At 41.8% G+C, this 20,923-nt stretch overlaps 1 protein-coding gene across 6 annotated transcripts in view; it reads right to left on the reverse strand.

The window, feature by feature from the left end:
* Positions 1–2,563: 2,563 nt before the first annotated feature.
* The window catches only part of BMX (BMX non-receptor tyrosine kinase), a 49,210-nt gene continuing 30,850 nt past the window's right edge, over positions 2,564–20,923 (reverse strand). For 5 of the 6 annotated variants that reach the window (XM_025857776.2, XM_025857774.2, XM_025857773.2 and 2 more), the window contains 8 exons: positions 19,710–19,837; positions 17,416–17,490; positions 16,437–16,608; positions 12,802–13,018; positions 11,880–11,944; positions 8,249–8,367; positions 5,224–5,381; positions 2,564–3,038 (listed from right to left, as the gene is read on the reverse strand). In XM_025857776.2, the coding sequence (XP_025713561.2) occupies positions 2,964–3,038; positions 5,224–5,381; positions 8,249–8,367; positions 11,880–11,944; positions 12,802–13,018; positions 16,437–16,608; positions 17,416–17,490; positions 19,710–19,837 (1,009 nt within the window). In that variant the 3' untranslated portion in view covers positions 2,564–2,963. The remainder of the gene's footprint in view (positions 3,039–5,223; positions 5,382–8,248; positions 8,368–11,879; positions 11,945–12,801; positions 13,019–16,436; positions 16,609–17,415; positions 17,491–19,709; positions 19,838–20,923) is intronic. The other variant, XM_073902054.1, reaches the window with a different exon arrangement.

Genomic DNA, 20,923 nt, shown 5'->3' on the forward strand with positions numbered 1-20,923 from the left:
CTGAGGTCTCACGTGTACTTACATGCTGGGGCTTCCGGGGATTCTGTCTGCTTGTCACTTCCACGGACAAAGTTGCCATCTGAATGCCTGGGACACTTGACCTCTCAAATGTCTTGGAATGTGTCCCAATTTCTTAAATTGCCTTAGTGTACAAAGTGGCTCTAGGATCAGTCTAAAGAGGGGTGTGTAAGATTGTTGACACTGTCAGGTTAGGAACCAAGCCTAACACTCCTCAGGAAAATAGACCTCAGAATCCAGCCCGGTTCTGAGCACAGCATCCACTACATACCTGAAGATGGATTCAAAATGATGAAAACATCCCAACTTTACCCTGCAACTCACTCTCTTTGGTGACCAGCATAATGTTAGAGTAACTCTGTACTTAATAGTCTGTGGAGAGGGGCGCCTGGGTGGCTCGGTCGGTTAAACATCCGACTCTTGGTTTTGGCTCAGGTCATGATCTCAGGGTTGTGGGATCGAGCCCCACATCAGGCTCCACGCTCAGTGGGGAGTCTGAGATTCTCTGTCCCTCTCCCCTGCCCCTCCCTCCCTCCCTCACTCTCTCACATGCGCGCTCTCTCTAAAATAAATAAATCTTTTTTAAAAATAAAATAAATTCTATGGAGATAATGGTCATGGTGAATCAGTTAGCCAAGTCAGGGGAGGATGACCTTTTCTTCACTTCCAAGAGCATGTAGGCAGTCCCCTGGCTTAAAACAATAGTAGTAAATGCTAGATATCACTGCTAAACATGGTTAAACAGCGTTTTCAAAACTATGCATGTTTTACGTGGTATGAGTATTGTTCCTTTCCTTGGCTCCTCCTAGCATCGCTGGGCTGCTTTTCTTATAAACCTCTACTGGTATCTTAAAATCTTACTTGACTTGATGTCGGGAGCCAGGCTTCTAAGCACTGCTTCGGGTCTTTTCATAGTAGACGATTCTGTACTGTTTGAATTTTTGCAATAAGTGTATATTACTTTTGTTACAAAGAGGATTGTTTTTAAAAAACCAAATACAAAGAAATAAGAAGAAGAAAGGAAAGCAAACTTCACGAGGGCCTGTTGAGGAGAAGAGGAGTTGAGTTACTGGTTCCTTCTTTTCCCTTGGGTAGGAAAGAACCCTGTCAGACAGTACTTGCTCAAGAAATGTTCGCTGAATGTTATTCATGCCCTAGTGGTTATTTTAAAGTTCCATTTCATTGTAAGTTGAGATTTGTGCACCTCTGTAAAAAAAAAAATAGAAAACTATCAAAAGTCCATTCTTCTGAAAATACAGGAATCTGCATGTATGTGTTAAGAAACAACCAAGAGAGATCATTGGAAATAGCTGGGACGTGATGGAGTCAGTGGGATGAGACAGAACATGAGGGTCTCTTAAGGGAGATGGTTAACTTCCATCCAGAGATGAGGAGCAGCACTTAGTGTCTTTTCAGTATAATTGTGCCTCCAGTGGCCTTTCTCTCTCCCTCCTTGACGTTACAGAAAAGACTGTGAAGTGCTTCAGAAGAGATGAAAACCTATGGGCTCAGCAGTGGGCCGTGAAGGAGAGGAGTCCCAGGAATAGTTTCAAAGCAGAAGTACCTTTTAGTAATCACCAGGAGAAACTGAAATAATACTTCTGCACCTTTGTGTCAAGATAGAAGACTGAAATAGAAATGTCAGTCACCAAACTAGCCAGACGCCCCAGAGCCCCAGACTCAAGGATTGAAAATGATTAGAAGGCAGGGCGCCTGGGTGGCTCAGATGGTTAAGCGTCTGCCTTCGGCTCAGGTCATGATCCCAGGGTCCTGGAACCGAGTCCCGTATCGGGCTCCCTGCTCAGCAGGGAGCCTGCTTCTCCCTCTGCCAATCTCTCTCTCTCTCTCTCTCTCTCTCTCTCTCTCTCTCTCTCTCTCTGTCTCTCATGAATAAATAAATAAAATCTTTATTAAAAAAAGAAAATGATTAGAAGGCAGCAATCAATTCTAGAAATAAGACTGTGGTTACACCATATCCAAACTGATAAGGATTAAGGTTAAAAAAAGGCATCAAGTTTACCTTAGCATCTTTAAGAATTTGCTCTATGTGGAAATACATTTAATATCTTCTTGAATGATATTATTTAACTGTAGTTTTATATTTGCACGGCATACATATATGACCCAAAGAGTCTTTGTTCTAATCTGGAAGTCAAATGAGAGTTGAGTCATTTAGATTGAATTACGGACCACCTAATGCTGCCCCACTATATAAGGAGGTCCTCTAGGGCAGGGGTGACTGCGAGGAACATCTGGAAACTTAGTTCCTTAGGAATCTCTGTGTGTGTTTAAGGATTTTATTTGTTTATTTGAGAGAGAGAGGGAAAAAAATGAGCAGGGTGGTGGAGTCAAGGGAGAGGGAGAAGCAGGGAGCCCGACGCGGGACTCGATCCCAGGACCCGGAGATCATGACCTGAGTCGAAGGCAGATGCTTAACCTACTGAGCCACCCAGGCGCCCCAGGAGTATATTTTAATGAACTCTCCTTTTGATTTGCATACATGCTAAAGTTTGACAGCATTGAAACATGAAGGCCAATGTCCACATTTTGGTACTTGTTAATAGCATATTTAATTATCAGGATAGTGACAATATAAGGAAAAGAACAAATATCCAACAAAGAATTTTTTAGTTCGATGCAATCTTTACAAATGGTACACCCTCTGTCTACCACAATCAGAAAATGTGCTTCTGCTATAGGCTGGGAAATGTAATAATATTAAGAGCAGCATACACAGAATTACTAATTTGACCTAAATTTCAAGGAAATCTTTTGTTTCTTACCTTGTTCAATTTCGAGATAATACAACAGGCGAACAGCACACAGAATGCTATTAAGAAGAACTAGCTAAATTACATTGTCTGCGTCTTGCTACTTTCCTTAAAAGGAATGAAGATGTTGGCCAGCATTTACATTCGTTCTCATCAGATCTCCTAATTTCTTTTTCACGGTTTGTCTTTTTCCCGAAGTGGTTCAATGGAAGCTAGGAGTTGCTGAAATGTGGGACGCTTTTCTGGAAGCTAAATAAAAGAAAAACCCAATGGCTTAGTTTATGAAAGTTAGGATTAAAAATAAAATATAGAAGATATGTATACCTCAATCCTAAAGCTAGTGACTGTTTAAGTGTGGAAACACTATGGACATTTCCACTAAAGACAAAACAACTAGAGCCCTAAGAACTGGAAAAGAAACAGTAAAAATACCTTTATTTGTGTAAGATATGGTTGTATGCCTGGAAAAACCAGGAGAATGAACGATAGAACCGACCCAAATGTTAAGGAATTCGGCAGGAGAGCAGTATGCAAAACTAACATATAAAATCAATAGCCTTCAGGTACATGTACAAGAAATGACACCAAAATAAAATACAAACAAAAATGTACCTCCCACCCCAAAATGAGAACAGCTTTAAACACTGCTGAAAAATACAAATGTAGACTTATGCACACAGAAAACCGTTGCTTGTTCTTGAAGAGGACAAATCAATATCACAAGGATGTCCAATTTCCCTAGTTAAAATATGAACTACAGTCTCCTCCAAAACATGAACAGCTTGTTTCAAGCTGAACAAATTGATTCTCTAGTTCATAGATTTTTAAAATACGCAGAAATAATGCCCGAAACGAATATAACACTGTAGGTTAAGTACGCTGGAGCTAAAATTTAAAAAATTTAAAAATTAAACTCGATTTATAAAAATGTATGTAAAAATAGCCAGGAAAGGTATTAAAAAAAGGTGAGCAATGAGGGAGTGCTAGCCTACCTAGGATTAACACATATTATAAAGTCTCTATAATTAGAACAATGCAGTGCTAGCACATGAATAGAGACCAGAGAACAGAAGAGGGAGTCCCCAAATAACACCAAATACATATGGAAATTTCCCATGTTAGATATTTCGGCACCATTAGATGGTATCTTGCCCTGGGAATGACATGGTCTTCTGATGATGCTGCAGCAAGCAGGTAGTCAATTAGAAAACGAGATCTTTGGATCCATACTTCGTACCATATACGATAACAAACACAAACTAGATCAGAGATCTAAATATGAAAGAATGAAACCATAGAAGTACTAGAGGAGAGTCTGAGTGAATACTATCATAATCAGGGTCTGGGGAAACCTATCTAACTTTAACTCAGTTTCCAGAAGCAATAAAAGCAAATATTAATAGAGTCAATCATATTTAAAAAATATTTTGCATGGCAAAAACCACCATAAATTAAGAGATAAGTGACAAACTGGGAGAAAATATTTACAACTATCACAGATAAAATACTAATCTCTTTCATTTATAAAGGGGACTTCAAAATCAAGGTGAGGGAAACAAAAAACTTGATAGAACAAAGGGAAAAGATATGCCATTTAACTCTCAGAAAGAGATACCAGTGCCCTTGAAAGTAAACCTGAATTGTAATGAAAGATGTACATGTAAAAGCTGCAGTAAAATGCCATTTCTCATCTATCAGATTGGCAGAAATCCAGGAGCTTGACAATGGTCTGTGTTGGTAAAATAGGCGCATTGATGGAGGGGCAACTCCTGCGGAGGGGATTTGTATGCTCCTTTTTTCATAAGAAAGATACGGAAACACACACACACACACACACACACACACACACGTACATTCTCACTTTTGTGCAAAGAAGTATGGGAAAGATAAATTGGAATCTAATGAAAATCGTGAATGTTCTTCTAAAAGTTGTGAAACAGAATATTTTAAAAGTGGGGGACCAAAATGTGCAAAACACTCACTATATGCAGAACCTTCAACTGGGGATTGTCTCTGTGCAGACCCATAGTGTTGTGATTAAGAGCAGGGACTCGGAGACTAGCCAGCCTACCTCTTACTAGCTGTGTGACCGTGGGCAAGTCACTTAACCTCTCTGGGTCCCTGTTTCCTCTTAGTTTTGGTCATGCTAGTACCTACTTCATATAGTGTGTTGCCTGATGAATAAATGGGTTAATATTTGTGAAGTTCTTAGAACAGTGCTGGATGTAAGTTGTTTGTTAAACCATTAGCACCTACATTGCTCCGTTGCTGGTTTTAAATTACAGACACTTGAGGGAAGGGGCTCGGGGCCATTGCACCCGCTGTGTAGCAGGTGTTTTCCCTCATAAATGACTTGCCCAGTGGTGTCCTAGGCAACTGCCGTGGATGCACCTGACGCCCCTTCCAGCCCCTCCTCCCCCCGCGGTGCACTTGCCTCGTGCCAGCAGCTGTACATGATCTGGTAGATGGTGTCCGATGCCAGTTGGGGCCGGTAGAGTCTGTGGCCCTGGGAGACCTTCACAACCACCTGGGAGTTGTCATACAAGTCATACGGCTGCTTCCCCAGGCTGAACACTTCCCACATCAGGATCCCTGCGCCACACGAAGGGCGAACGGCAGACAAAAGGGAAAGGGAGCCCATGTCAGAAGGTACAGAGTTTGTTGAACAAGCCTCACGCACCAGATCAGGAAGGCTGTGGGTCAGAGCGAGGGATCCCTGGGAAATGAGTCCTAGCAAAAGGACAGGGTATAGACGGTGGGACTGTACCATCACTTCTGGAGCCCAGGGTGCCCTTCTCCATGTTCCCGGAGACCCGGGTGCCTGTTCTGGTAAACGGGTCAATGGCAAAGGCAGCCGCAGCGGAAGCTACTCGGGGTCAAGATTCTTGGGCTGTTTCAAGAGAGGCGGCTGGGGCCTCGTCCACCCTCAGAGTCAACCCCCAGCTCCCACCCGGAGGAGTGATCGACTGAAGTCCTCGCCCTTTCTTTCTCTCTGACTTGGCAGTTGTGTGCAACAATTTTAGTGCACCGTCAAATTGCCTTCCCGTGGAAATTTACAGATAAAATCATTGACAAAATTCCTCCGTTTTGCCTCGGTGGTTCCTAATATTTTGTGGGTCAGGTGTCCTTTTGAGAATCTGATAAAAACCATTGGCTGTCTCTCGGGAAAGTGAACGCACAGCATTTTTGTGTTCGGTTTCTGGATGTTCGCGGTGTCCTGAAGCCCATCCAAGGCCATTGCAGACTCCAGGTTTAAAAACCGGGTTCTGGTCATGGTGGTTGAGGGTGGCACTGGGGTCAGTTAGATGTGGCCTTTGAGGCTCGGTTCTGCCGCTTAGAGGCTGGGCAAGTTTCTCAGCCCTTCTCGGAGCAGGTTCCCTGTCTATAATAAGCCGATATTTGCACATCAGAGAGTTGTTGTGAGCATGAACCAGGATAAGACATGCAGAGCACAAAAAGACCACCAGGACACTTTAAACGCTCTCTAACTGGTGGCCAGTGTGCTGTAGTCCTGACCAAGCCAGAGAATTTCAACAGTCAGCCAGCTTTGAAGCTTTGGCAAGCCAGAAATATGTAAGAAGGAAGAAAACTATTCTAGAACCGTAACTGAAGTACTAACTTCAAAATTTCTTTGACTCTTAGGGCTACAGATTTTATGTAAAATATTTACAATAAGGCACTATTACAAGTTGCTGGGGCTGTATTTTTTTTTGTAACAACCTTCTAAAACAACCATCCAAAAGTTCTGTCTTTGGAAGGCTATCCACTTATCTCAAAAATAATATCATTGCTTCAAATACCTGTGGGGCTCCCTCTTTGAGAATTGCTTTCAGAGGCCCTGGTTCATTTTGAATATCCTCATTGGGGACAAATTACTTAAGAACGGATTTAGTTTTGGGAAATAGCCAGAGAATACCTGGAGCCAACTTCTAGTGCATAGGGTGAGTAATCAAGTTGGGCAATGCCATTTTGGGGTCAAAAACAAGCTGTAACTCTTGAGTAAGTAAGGATACTGATTTTTAAAAGCATCTTTCATAAGGCATATCAACACAAGGAGACTGAAACTAGTTTTGACAAGTTAATCAGCCCGAAAGGATATCAAGTATTCACCACAATGCTATCTTTGTGGGTTTTTTTTCTTTTTCTGGGTATGTTGGATTATTATTTTTTTAAGTGAACGATACTACTTTTCCAAAAGTAATAGTTATTTTAAAAAAACGTGTGTCGGGGCACCTGGGTAACTCAGTTGGTTAAGCGTCTGCCTTCAGCTCAGGTCATGATCCCGGGGTCCTGGGATCAAGCCCCGCTTCGGGCTCCCTGCTCCGCGGGGAGCCTGCTTCTCCCTCTCCCTCTGCCTGCCAATCCCCCTGCTTATGCACTCTCTCTCTGTCAAATAAGTGAATGGAATCTTAAAAAAAAAAAAATGTGTGTCATATAAAAAAAAGGTTAAATTTTCTTTTCTTCACGCAGTCTTTTGGATGTCATATAAAAAGTCAAATTATGCTTATGGACCAAGACAGACATGAAATAGGTCTCAGTTGCATTTAATATATCCATAACTTTGTGATAATTTGGATTATTTATCCTGGATCCATCTGACAGTGATTGTAAACAGGCCTGACATTCTTCATAGTGTAGAAAGATATCAGAAAATCTATCACATCTTAAAATCAAATCACAACCTAATTATTTCCGTTTTCTAATGACGTTTACTAAATTTCAGTATAGATCTTTAATAAAATAGGGGCCAGCAAACCTTTTCTGTGAAGGGTCACATAGTAAGTATTTTGAACTTTGTAGGTCATACAGCATCTGGCACCTGCCCCACTCTGCTGTTCCAATACGACATCTGACACAATACAGGAACGAATGGGCATGGCTTGCTCCAATGAAAATTTATGTACAGAAACAGGCCACCAGACTTGGTCCTGAGCCAGGGTTTGCTGACCCTTGATCTAGCGATGAATTTTAATGAGGACCCTAGTTGAAATTAGTACGGGCTAAAGACAGCACTGAGTTGTGTTTGGGGTTTGCACCAGGCATACCCAGAGGGTTGGTCACTTCCAAAGGGAATGGTGGTCACGGCTGCTTTCACGCCGAAAGTCCATGACTATATCTCAAGCCCTTCAACGTTTTGGACTTCATGCAAACTCAGCTCTAGTTCTCAATGACTCCTTTAAAACTGTTAGCATTCTTCAGTGGAAGAGTTTTTATCTCCTATGGTTTGATACAAAGGAGCTAGCAGGATGCGGATTTTGTACAATACGAGGCAGACATCCTGATACTGGCCCGAGCATAGGTCACCATCATCTTCAGTCTCTTGCTTATCTCAGGCCATGAAGGTCATTTCGCAAGTGCTCGGGGCTTTTGCTAAAAATGGATGTTGCTGCTCTTGTGGTTTCCTGTTGTGGAAGCGAGCTTACGAAATGGGGCTGGGGCCCGTGTGGCCACATTCTTACCGAACGCCCACACATCTGACTTGCTGCTGTACTTGAAGTAGTGAAACACCTCTGGGGCTGACCACTTGACCGGAAACTTGGTTCCTACCGAGCTGACATACTGGTCATCAAGAACATACCTGTGGGGGAAAAAACATCAACACAGACCTCAAGTCACTTGGCTGTGCAGCATGAGAAGCCCTCTGTGGCAGGTTGATTAAGGACACAGAGCCCCGCAGTCTCAGGGGAATGCCTCAGTTTTCTAGATCTTTTGCTCCTTTCAATGTGTAGCTTAGCCAAAGGCTGCTTATGACTTGTAAACCTTAAAAAATTATACCTAACTTTGCAAATACCAAAATCGGAATGCAAAACATTTGGGAAAATAGAAAAACACAAAAATGTCAAAATCAAATGACAGTCTCACCCTGAAGATAATTTGTAATTCTGCCATTCAAGATACAACTTTGCTTGTACTTTACAATCTTTTGTTCTACATATAATATGCACAAAATTGGGTTTCTGTCGTACTGAGGTTTGCTTTTTCCTTTAACGACACAGCAAGAACACTTTCCCCATGTGGTTACATTTTCTTCTGCGGCATCATGTTTAATGACTGAATAGCATTCCCTCTTGTGGATTAACATCATCTGGTTTCACCTTGTAAGTTGCTTCTAGTCTGCTGTTACAAACAATGATGAATGACAATATCCTCTGGAGGTACCGAGACCATCAAAATATATATTCAAGTATATGCACTATATAATAATGATAAAAATAGAAGCAACCTCAATGTCCACATGTTGAAAAACAATTAAATATGCTATAGCACATTGATGCAGTAGAACAGTATGTGCCCATTATGAAACAAGATAGCTCTATATTTACCAAAATAAAAAAAATACCCATGGAAAATGGGTATGTGCAAAAGTAGATATAGTGTAATGCCATTTAAAAAAATTTTAATTCCAGTATAGTTAACATACAGTGTTACATTAGTTTCAGGTGTACAATATAGTGATTTAACACTTCCATATATTACTCAGTGCTCCTCAAGGTAAGTGTACTCTTAATCCCCTTCAGCTGTTTCACCATTTTTGTGGGAACAAACAATAAATGTACATATTTGCATATATGATTGGGTATACTTAGAAATGAGGTATGAAAGGACATCTATGAAATGTGTTAGCAGTAGTTACTCCTAGTGCTGAGAATAAGGCAAAGGGGTGGGGGCAGATTCTACTTTATACGCTATTGCTATATTTCTTACAATAAGCATATATTATTTCTATAACTAATAGAGGGGGAACCCCATATGTTTGCCTAGAAAAAAAGCAAATAAATAATGACTCTTAAGAAAAAAGGAAAATGAGGGGTGCCTGGGTGGCTCAGTCAGTCAAGTGCCCGACTCTTGGTTTCAGCTCAGGTTGTGATCTTTATGGGAAAACCTTACACGCCAAAAATGTGTTAGAGATATTTACTGTAATTTAAAATGTCAGAAAAATCTGGTTTTGAAAATCATCCTTTGAAATATTAATATTAATATGCGAATAATATATTAACATTTAATATATGAATATGTTATGAATAGAATAGGAATATTAATAGCAATAATAAATTACACTTTCACAGGACTACATAAAATACCTTCCACACTCCCCTCCCTCAGACCCCCTCAGCTCCTCTAGACACCACGAGATACCCAGAAACTACCCTGGCACTGGGGCCTGTTCATGGCTTAAACCTTCCTTCAAATCATCGGGATCGAGTGAAGTCACAGGCTTCTTAATGGTGGCACCACAGGACTTCATGAGCAGCAGGGCCTGGGGCATGGCTCCAGGATTCCTTATTCAGAGCAAGACTTTGTGTCTCCCTTTTCCTAAGCTATAAAGAACCTGATGGTATATTCCCTGGATGCCGGCATAACAGCCAGTTTTCCCACCTGGAGAACAAGGTGGGGGTCAGTCTCCCTGTCCTGGGAGCTCGTTCTCCCACACTCAGGGAGCTACACATCTGCCGTGTTGGCAGAGGGGCCTCGGTGTGTGCTGGTCGCAGTGATGGCAGACAGCACACAGCTCAAGGGACATCTTGACGATGTTGAGGTGTCCCAGAAGAGGAGCGCTTCCCAATACTGAATTTGGGAGAAGACTTAAAAAGCAGATCCTCCTGGGGCACCTGGCCGGCTCAGTTGGAGGAGCCTCCGAGTCCTGACCTTGGGGTAGTGAGTTTGAGCCTCACACTGGGTGTAGAGCTTACTAAAAAAATACATACATAAACTTAAAAAAACTAGATCCTCCTATGGTGTTTTAGGGCTATGGATGCTGAATATACAGCTAGCCTTAGTCAACTCTTCAGACCTCTTTGAAACTACACTATTCCTCCTCCAAATTTTGTCAGTTTATGTTGAACTGACACAACTTTATAGCTGTATTTCGTCTCCGTGTTGACATCTACTTGCTCTCTGGATGAAGCTGATCATTTTGAGGGCAGGGACTATCCCATTCATATCAGTGTCTCCCCCAAGGCCTCGGTGTTATGTGGGTACTCAGTAAATGTTTGCTGAGGGCGCCTGGGTGGCTCAGTTGTTAAGCGTCTGCCTTTGGCTCGGGTCGTGACCCCAGGGTCCTGGGATCGAGCCCCGCGTCGGGCTCCCTGCTCGGCGGGAAGCCTGCTTCTCCCTCTCCCACTCCCCCTGCTTGTGTTCCTGCTCTCGCTGTCTCTCTCTCTCTCTCTGTCAAATAAATAAAAGCTTTAAAAAAAAAAAAAGTAAATGTTTGCTGAATGCAAAGGCCGACGTGTGCATCTTCGTTTCCCATGTAAAACCGTGAACGCTAGCTCTGAGGCTTACATGGTAGGAAGATTCAGAATAGAGAAAATTGAAGACTCTTTTAAACCGCTACCATAAAATAATTTCTCTAAATCATAAAGTGGTGATAGAATGCCAGCTAAGAGAATCTCAAAGTCTACTCTCACGCCTTAGTTGGTGATAAAGAAAATTTAATGATGTGACAACAAAAGCTTTCCTAGTGTTAATGCTATGCCTATTTGAATGAATATTAAGAGAGAAACAGAGCGAAAGGAGTCTTGAGTTAAGAAAATATATATAAAACATATTTATCCCAATAATCTGACTAGAACATGTTAAAGTGAATATTTATTTTTATTTAATATATAATTTATAATTATATAGTTTTTATGTATAAATTTTATATATAAATTTTGTATATAATTATACACCATCTATAATTATATATGATATATGTTATTGATATATATTTTAATATAATTATAGTTAGTTATAATTATACATAATTTATAATTATGTAATTTATTAATATTTGAATATAAATTATTAATATTATTCTTTCATGGAATTATAAGTTTAAAAAAATATTTATTAGAGTTTTGAAAGAAGGAAAAGGGACTTTGGATAATTTCTGAAGAACAATCCCATCTTCCAGGTGAAGAAATGAGGCAAAACATGTTTCCTAGGTGGTCGGAAGTAGTAGGGGGAGGGAATCCAGGTTTCGAACCCCCCAGTGCAGAGCACGTTCCCTATCGCCACAAGGCCTACAATTCTGCTGGCATGTAGATGTGAATGGAAGTCCCTCTTCCACAGCTTGCCCCTTGGGAGCTGGAGCTGGAGCTGGCTTACCTTGTCATTCCAAAGTCAGACACTTTCACGGAGAGATCACTGTCTACCAAGCAGTTCCGAGCCGCCTTTGGGGGAGAAACAAAATTACCAAGTAGTAAAAGTGGCCAAGAATCTCCCCACATGAGAATCCAAGATCTTCCTTCTCTCTGGGAGAGTACTCACAAAATCTAAGATCGCCTATCAAAACTGCAAATGTTGAGAAGTTGTCTTTTTTCCCTTTGCAATTCTCAAACTGCCAAAATGAAACTGTGCTCCCATCTGTATTTTTACCCAAGCATCCACCCTTGTCAAACAGCATGAAGGGTATTACACATTAAACACAGAACCTCAGCTCATCAGCAAGGAGGGAAAAGCTATTTCTAGGGGTTCCTTCTCCACCACTGGGGTGCCACGCGTTAACGGGCGCTTTGAAGGCATAAATGCTGGCCTAGCACGCACGGCATGTTTGCTGTTCGGCACAAGAAAATCTCTAAAGGTAAATAGCAGTGCATAGTAAGTAGAACGCTCCCCACTCCCAGCCTGAGCCAAAGATACACACAAATTTCATTTCCTTCTGGTTTTGTTTTTCTCAGTGCTGGTATTCATTGACTGCTTTAGCGCTAAGCCCTTCCGGGAGCAAAGGTCAGCCTGGGTTTCATGATTGTGACATGCACTAAAACGACCAAAGTCTTTCCTTTTTATCTGTTTTCCTCCATACCACAACCCAGCTGCATAAGTCGTGACGGCTTCTTCTTCTCTTTCTGTACCGCAAATATTTTATTTTGAAACTGTGGTTCTTAATACAAAAGTGTCATGTGCTTGGGCAAGTCACACGGGAGCAAAGCACAAGTGGAGACGCCCTCCTTGCCGGCCAAGGGCGCCAGCTCTGGAGGTGCGGACTGTGGATCCCTTGCTTGCTTTGAGGGCCCGCGGCTTTGCTTACCAAGTCCCTGTGTATAAACTGATGGCTTTCCAAGAAGGCCATGCCTTCACACACATCATAGCACATTTCTAAGAGCTGGGAGGTTTCAAGTCCTTTTCCATGACTCTTCAGATAATTAAGCAAGCAGCCATTGGTGATATATTCAGTCACTATGTATATAGGGTATTTCTTCGAACACACTCCGTAGAATTTCACCAGCTTGGGATGGCTGAGTTTCCTGGAAAGCACAGATTTTCAAAGATTAGTACTAAACTTGCAAACTCCACTTTGCAGATGTCCTGAACATGAATCACTTCCCTTATTTTTGCTGGTGTTAATGTCCCCCCCTTCTACTTGAACAGAGGAAGAGCGGGAAAAGTTGTGGATTTTATTCTGGAGCATCAGCCTTTGAAGGCAAAAGAAAAAAAAAAAAAAGCTGCCTCCTAGTAAACACTGACAACCACAACAGCAACTGGGCAGTTGCCGGTGCCGGGTTCGCCTGTCCTACAGAGAATCAGTGAAGCAATGGACTGTTGTCTCATAAATCCTGTTTAGTCCCCTGGCATCTAGAGAACTTCCGTGACTGATTTGGAGGAGGCTGCACACTAAGGGCAATCACTTCCATTTCACTTTCTCAGTTTTGAAGTCCAAACACTTCATTCTCAAAAAATAATTGTATCAGAATATGAAGGGTGCAGTAAAAATGAAAATAGTTGCCATGTTACGGAAATGAGATTACCCGTGATTTTTCTTTCTTTTTTAAAGAAATTCATTTTACATTATTGTTACATTATCTTTCTTTTTTTCTTTTTTTCTTGAGATTTATTTATTTTAGAGAGAGCAAGTAGAGGAGGGGCAGAGGGAGAAGGAGAGAGAGACTCTCAAGCAGACTCCCCATGCAGAGCCCTACATGGGGCTCGATGCCATGACCCCGAGATCATGACCTGAGCTGAAACCGTGAGTCCAACACTTGACTGACTGAGCCAGCCAGGTGCCCCACGTTATCTTTCAATAATAAATTTAGAAAATAGTAACCACCTGACATAGCCCTTCTGGTAGGTCATGACAGATAGACGCTCTACTATCACGGTGTTCATCCACTTGTCCGTGTAATTGATCAATTTACAGGCTGATTCTTTAATGTTCTGATGTGTAAAGTAAATTTAAAGCCAACATGTCAATTTTAGAATTTTTTTAAGGTTTTTATTTATTTATCGAGAGAGAGAGAGAATGGTAGAGAGAGAGCATGAGAGGGAAGAAGGTCAGAGGGAGAAGCGGACTCCCCACCGAGCAGGGAGCCCAATGCAGGACTCGATCCCGGGACTCCAGGATCATGACCTGAGCTGAAGGCGGTTGCTCAACCAACTGAGCCACCCAGGCGCCCTATTTTAGAATTTTTCAATGAGCATTTAGTAAATAGCTATTTTATATAGTTATAGTTAAATAGTCATAACCAATTAAATCATTATTTTCTTACTTCTTACTTTAGGGACATGCCTTATCAGGTTGCTCAAGGCCATGAGCTCGGTCATGCCTCTTTCAGCTATTTTAGAGAATGGCCTGGAACTCAGCATTGCTCCCTGCGGAGGGAAGGCTAGTGGTTGGACAAAGATCCCTCACCCAAAAAAAGCTGTTCCTTGAGTAAATTCAGTCACTGGCCAGGGGTTGCACCATGAGCCTATGGGAGTTTCTGCTAGATCTTTCTGTCCTGCAAAAGGAGGACATCACAGGTCTCCTCCCCAGTTTTATGACAGTATAATTGCCCAAGGCAGGACAGGCTACATAATTTGCAGGGGCTGGTATGAAATGAAAATGCAGGGATCCTTATTTGAGAATTAGTAAGAATTTCAACATGGTGGGGGCCTGGGTGGCTCAGTCGGTTGAGCGCGTGACTCGTGATTTTGGCTCAGGTCCTGAACTCAGGGTCATGAGATCAAGCCCTGTATCCGGCTCCACGCTCAGAAGGGAGTCTGATTGAGATTCTCTCTCCCTCTCCCTCTGTCCCTCCCCGCCCCAACTCTCTCTCTCTCAAAATGAGTAAATAAGTCTTAAAAGAATTTCAAGCTGTGACATCACAGCAGTAAAGCAAGTGCAGAGCCCTCCTAAGTGTGGGGGCCCTCAAGAACGGGGCAGGTTGCTTGTCCGTGAAACCCGGCTTATGTTCACATGGTACCTCTGCTTCCAGACAGTTCTGCAATTGTGGTCAAAGCGATTTTTCGGACTCTCCTGGTACCTTTGGTCTTCACAGAAGAATGACTAAGGAAATGGACTGGAATGTCTGCCTGGGTTTGCATCTCGGCTCTGCAACTTTTACTAGCTTGCTGACCTTGGGCCCATTACTTAACATTTCTCTGCTTCAGTTTCCTAGAAAACACAGATAACAATGGCACATCCCTCCTAGGCTTCTTAGGAGGATTGAATGCATTAATATTTATAAAGTGCTCAGAGAGATGCCTGTAAGCACTATATAAGTGTTCAAAAATTTTTTTAAAGTGCCATTACTCTGCAGCAGGCTAGGATTTGTGATTTCAACGATCTTTGCTCAAAATCCTGCTATGGCATTGTTTTTCATATCATGTTGATTAGCTCCCTAAAGGCAGGATGACCAGCTGTCCCGGTGCGCCTGGGACTGAGGGGTCCCTGGATCGCAGGACTTTCATTGCCAAGGCAGGAAAGTCTCAGGCAAACCTGGATGGTCGGCCACCTTTCAAAGTCTGATTCACCATGTTTATAAGAAGAGGTAGGATCATTAAAATAATTCTTTGTCCTTACATAGACAAGAGGGGGCCGGAAGAGGGAGAGAGAAAGAACACATCAGCATTGCAGACTGTGTTCGGAGCTAAGGCCCGTTAGGAAGGGTATCTTCACTTCTCAGATGAGGAAAGAAGCGGTGAGAAAGGGTACCGAAGGTACCAGGAAGGAAGAGGATATTGTCCGTAGGACACTGGTTTTCAGTATTGCCTCGGTCCTGGCCACTAGAGGCTCCTGCCCTTGGGCATGTGCTCCACCGGGGCCCCACTCTGTTCTTCGTCCCACCGTGCTCCTCCCCAAAGGGCAAGGACGTGCCTACTCAGAATCCATGCATCTCTTTTTCTTGGTCACCCTCAGGGTACCGGGACTCTGGAATCCCCTGTCCACATAGTCCTGAGCCCTCTTCCAGGACCCGGGTGGGCCCTTCCTGGGCCCGTTCCCCTAAGAGTGAACCACGCTACTGGTGTGTCTACCCCCAACCAAGATCCTTAGCTGATACAGAGCTGTTTGTGAGGGACACAGAGGGAGCTTGGATGCACGGAATGCTATGTGTACACATAATTACTGAGCACGTTGCAGGACAGAGCAGGGGGTGGGAGGAGAAAGGAGGGGCAGAGTTGCCGTGGGAGTGGGGGTGACATGGGACAGAGGCTGGTTTCTCTAAAGACTCTTGAGAATTCTAAACTTGAATATGGCCTCTCAGGTTGTTACAGAGGTATACTTGTCAAAGTAGGAGCATAGAACTGATTTTATTTAACGGTGTGTCAGCTTGATTTATAACTTCTAAGTGTACCTATGATACGTGGGCTCTTTCTCTAGGCCTTGCAAACGTTAGGGACAGACCTGTTAGCATGAATGTCCCTCCACTGTAAGGGCCAAACTGCCACTCCGCAGAAGGAACTTACATCATGGTCTGGGCCTCCTGGAAGAATTCATCTTCGGACATGGAGCCCTCCTTGATCATCTTAATGGCAACATCATACTGTCCCTTCCACTTGCCCAGATGGACCACTCCAAACTGACCACTTCCCAGCTCCTTCAGGAGGGTAAGCTCTTCTCTTTTCAGTTCCCATATTCCTAATAAGGCAAGGTAGACACTCTTTAGGATGAGAATAGAAGGCTTTGGGGCTGACAGCTTCCCAAGTGATTTCTTCTCCAATGAGTTTCATATTGACAACATGAAGAACAGCAAGACTTTTTAAGTTGATCACTTAAAAAAATCCTTAGTGACATGGTCTTATGACCTGTCTGACCACACGATAATGCCACCAGGACAATATAGTTCTTGAAGCAGCTATAGTTCTTGACAAAAGGCTTAGAACACTCTGCCACCCAGAGGCATCTTAGAAACGTCTGGTGTCAAGACGCGCTCGATGCTCTTAGCTTGGTAAAAAAAAAATCACTAGCGTTTTCTTATAAAGCAAACTAAACTGTGATCTGGGAGGATGTCATGATCCTAAATACACAAGGTTGAAAACGGGCTCCCCTGAGCAAGCACAGAAGCCCGGAAGAAGAAAGGACAGGCAATGGGGTTCTAGAGGCTGATGACTGGGTCTAATAAGAGGCCAAATTGGACAGTCTTCTTGGTAAGGTTGAGGAGATTACAGAGTTAGGTCGGGAGGACAAAAAAGATGTTTGGGTTTTTTTTCTCAAGAAAATGAACAAACATATTATTGCTGAAGCCTTCCCGGGCACAATCTGAATAGGGACTTTCTTCCTGTCTTTCTTCTTTTTTTTTAAGTAAATATATATATAAAAAATAAATTTTAAATAAATATATATTACATATTTTATATATATAATAAAAATATTATATATATATATAATTTTTTAACCAGAAATGGATGAGAAATGGAGTTTAAGAGCCCAGGTGTGCGTCCATACCACTTCCCAAGGACACGGAGATGGGAACCTTGTTGGCCTTGGTCGACACAGGGTGGCGGAGTCGCGTGATCATGCCTGCAATGGAACCAGCACCGTATCATCACAACATGTCACATCACATGACATCACATGATATCACACCGGGTCACACCTCTGCTTGTGCTCTCTCCAGAATAGCCGCAAAAGCACAGAGTTCAAGGCTGTCGCGATGGAGACAGGAGATCCATTCTGGCCCCGTTCATCCTGTAGCTGTATTGATTTGCTTGGCTTGACTAATGAGCTCAATGTAAAGCAAAAATCAAAAGAGTAGAACAACTTTATGTGATTTTTAAAAATCCAATCAAATTAGTTGCTCGATGGAATCTTTCATTTAAACAATTTTCCCATTTTTGTTCTATCTTTTTGTAGTCCTATATTTAAATACATAGACACACAGCACATACATCTGGTTAAAAAGAACCAAACGGTACAGAAGGGCACAAAATAAAAAGCAAACCACTCGATTTTTAAACATTGAACCTATTACTAGTTTGCATTAAATGGTCAAGTCATTTTCACTGCTTACATCAAGTTATGATAAAGCTGGATTAAAATAATCACAGGATTTATAGTGGTTTGAAAGAACTCATTGAAAAAAATGTTTCTTGCTTAAACGTGTGATATTTTCCAAGTCCTGGTAAGTGTCACATGTGTCCTTTTTCCCTCCTTCCTTTTTCTATATATTGCTTTACTTTTTATATGAGTGGTCTCCAAATGTTTTAAATCCCAAACCTTTAATCAGCAAAAAAAAAAAAAAAAAAAAATTAGCTCACTCCTCCGAAATGGCTGCTGTATTGATACATTACGTGAATCATAAAATATACTCACAATAGAAAACTTAAGGAGATTCTGAGAAAAATCTAAAGAAAGATTCTAATCTTTTCTTTCTATACCCTGTCGAGTTTCTCGTGCATCCTCTGAAGTGGAATCGTTCTACTTGGAGACGTTCGTCTATACAATACCTGTTGAGGGTACTTTTGAGGTGCTAGAGATTAAATTATACAATTGAGGAAATCAGGACAAAGGAAAAACACAAGTGAGGACCAAAATCAAAGCCAGGAGTAAGGCTATTTCCCCTATGTGCAGGTAATCACATCAGACAGACTTGCACAAATTTGATGCTGAGCCTACAGCTTATGTTTACTTGCTGTTGGAAATCCGTCCAGGCATTGCCCATAAGCGGCACTCGTCTGGAAAAGGCACTTAGAGGAGATTTCCTTTTTCTTTTTTAAATTTCTTTTTTTCTAAGCTTATTAAGATGTTATGGCCATATGTAATTTTAAAGGTAAACAGCGTGATGATTTGACAGATGTATATACCGTGAAGTGATCACCACACCAGGTGAGTTCCCGCTTCCATTAGAAGGGATTTCTATATACGGTTTCACGGGTCAATTAGGCAAAATCTAAAGAGAGTAATAGTACCCAGTGTTGGTGAGGTTGAAGGAGGTTGCCGTTGGCGGGAGTGCACGTCTCTGAAAAGCATTTGAAAACGTCTACATTTTAAATCTTCTTAACCATTATCTTAGAAATTCCACTTCTACGGAATCTGGCTACAGAAACACTCATACAGGGCCATGTGCACAGAAACATCAATTATAAAGTGAAAATACTGTATGCGATCCAACCGCTAATCAATACAGGGTTAGGTGAATAAATTATGGAGCATTCTACAATAGGATTCTATGTAGCTCCTAAATAGACCGTAAGCTATATGTATTTGCGTGGAAAGACCGCTAAGACGTGTTGAATGTAGAAAGCAAGCTGAAAAGTAGTATGTGTGGAACGATCTCATCTCGGTAAAAATATAATATGCATACATACACATATATAATTCATTAATATATATAATAAATAAGTGTTAGTATCAGCACAGGAAAACATTCTGTCAGGATAGACACCAACTTGTCCGTGGAGGTTCTCTCTCTCCAATGGTAAACAATTCTCTAATGTGTGAATTTTGCAATCAACTTACTTCTATGGGCAGAAAAAGACTGCAAATATTTTTATATAGAGAATCTCTACTTCTAAGTCACTCAGCTTACTCTACTTCATTTTTCTAGCATTTTAGAGCATATAATATTATATTCCAGGAAACGGAGGCTAAAAATCACAGCAGCTGTGTGGCTTGAGAGCATTTTTATTCCTATTTTCATGGTTCCCGATAATATTAGGAATATTAGGAGCATTGGTAGTATCCAAGAAAATTGCTATTTATCAACAAGGACCTATAAAAGAAAAACTGAAATAAATTACCTGCTGAATTGTGTTGATGATAATGAATAAGCTTTGGAATAGAATCAAAACAGTAGTTTTCTGCCAGGTACAATTTGTTCTCAGCATTTGTGTGCACGTGGTAATGCTTGACAGTTCCTTTTTTATCACTAGTAAGGAAGACAGAATGTTAGAATTTTTTAAAAAAGATTTATTTGTTTGAGAGAGAGAGAGGGAGCAGGGGGAAGGGCAGAGGGAGAGGGAGAGAGAATTCTGAAGCAGACTTCCCGCTGAGCACAGAGCCCAACATGGGGCTTGATCCCAGGACCCTGAGATCATGACTGAGTCGAAATTAAGAGTTAGACACTTAACCAACTGAGCCACCCAGGTGCCCCTAAAATGTTTTTAATTACTGACTGAAGCTTGATTCAACAATGGTTAAATAATAATTTAGATGCATTTGCAAATTTTGGAGAGGGAAGGCAGAGAGGGTTCCTCAGTCTCGACAGCTGATGTTTTTCGAGAGCTACCCATGACAACTGGCAATTATGGAAGAGGGCTCCTCTCTGAGCCCAGCGTCACCTTTGTGCACATACAGAATTCATGTACAATAAAATTCCAACTCTGCACTGTTCCTCCCTGAGCCAGTCTAAAACTAGAGTCTTCCTTTGATGATTGAGAGCTGTGCAGTTCCTCAAGATCATTATTCTGAACACCAATTCTCTTTTAGGATAATAATGAATATTAAAATGTGGGAGACAAAGGTGATTAGGCTGTGGGTGTTTCACCCAGAGCATGGGTGGGATGCTCTTTGGGGAGTGGAGCATGCAAGATGAAATGGGTGGGGATGTCCTTTAATTCCTCACATGAACTTGTACCTTTTCCACATAAAACATATTTTTCCCGTTGCTCTCCTTTTGGAAGATAGTGGTGAATTGAGGCACATCGATTTGGGCTAATCAGAAATAATATGCCTATTTGGTTGTTACAAAGATCGGATGCTATTTTATATCTAGCAATTCGCACTGTGCTTGGCGCATAAGAAACTATTGATGAGTTGTCGTCGCTGTAATACCAGCCTAGTTAAAATTGCGACTATAAAAAGGGAAAGGGGTGTCTTCTTGTTGCAAATGGCTACTTTGCTCTTGGTCTTAGCATGAAATTCATTCAAGCCTGTTGATGATGTTTCATAAAAGAAGGCTTCCATAGTCATGAATGTGGATTATTTTCACTTGACTCCTTATCTATTTGCTGTT

The sequence above is a fragment of the Callorhinus ursinus genome, unplaced genomic scaffold, assembly GCF_003265705.2.
Source record: "Callorhinus ursinus isolate GAN/ISIS: 27379988/994484 unplaced genomic scaffold, GSC_fseal_2.0 scaffold16, whole genome shotgun sequence".
NCBI lineage: Eukaryota > Metazoa > Chordata > Mammalia > Carnivora > Otariidae > Callorhinus > Callorhinus ursinus.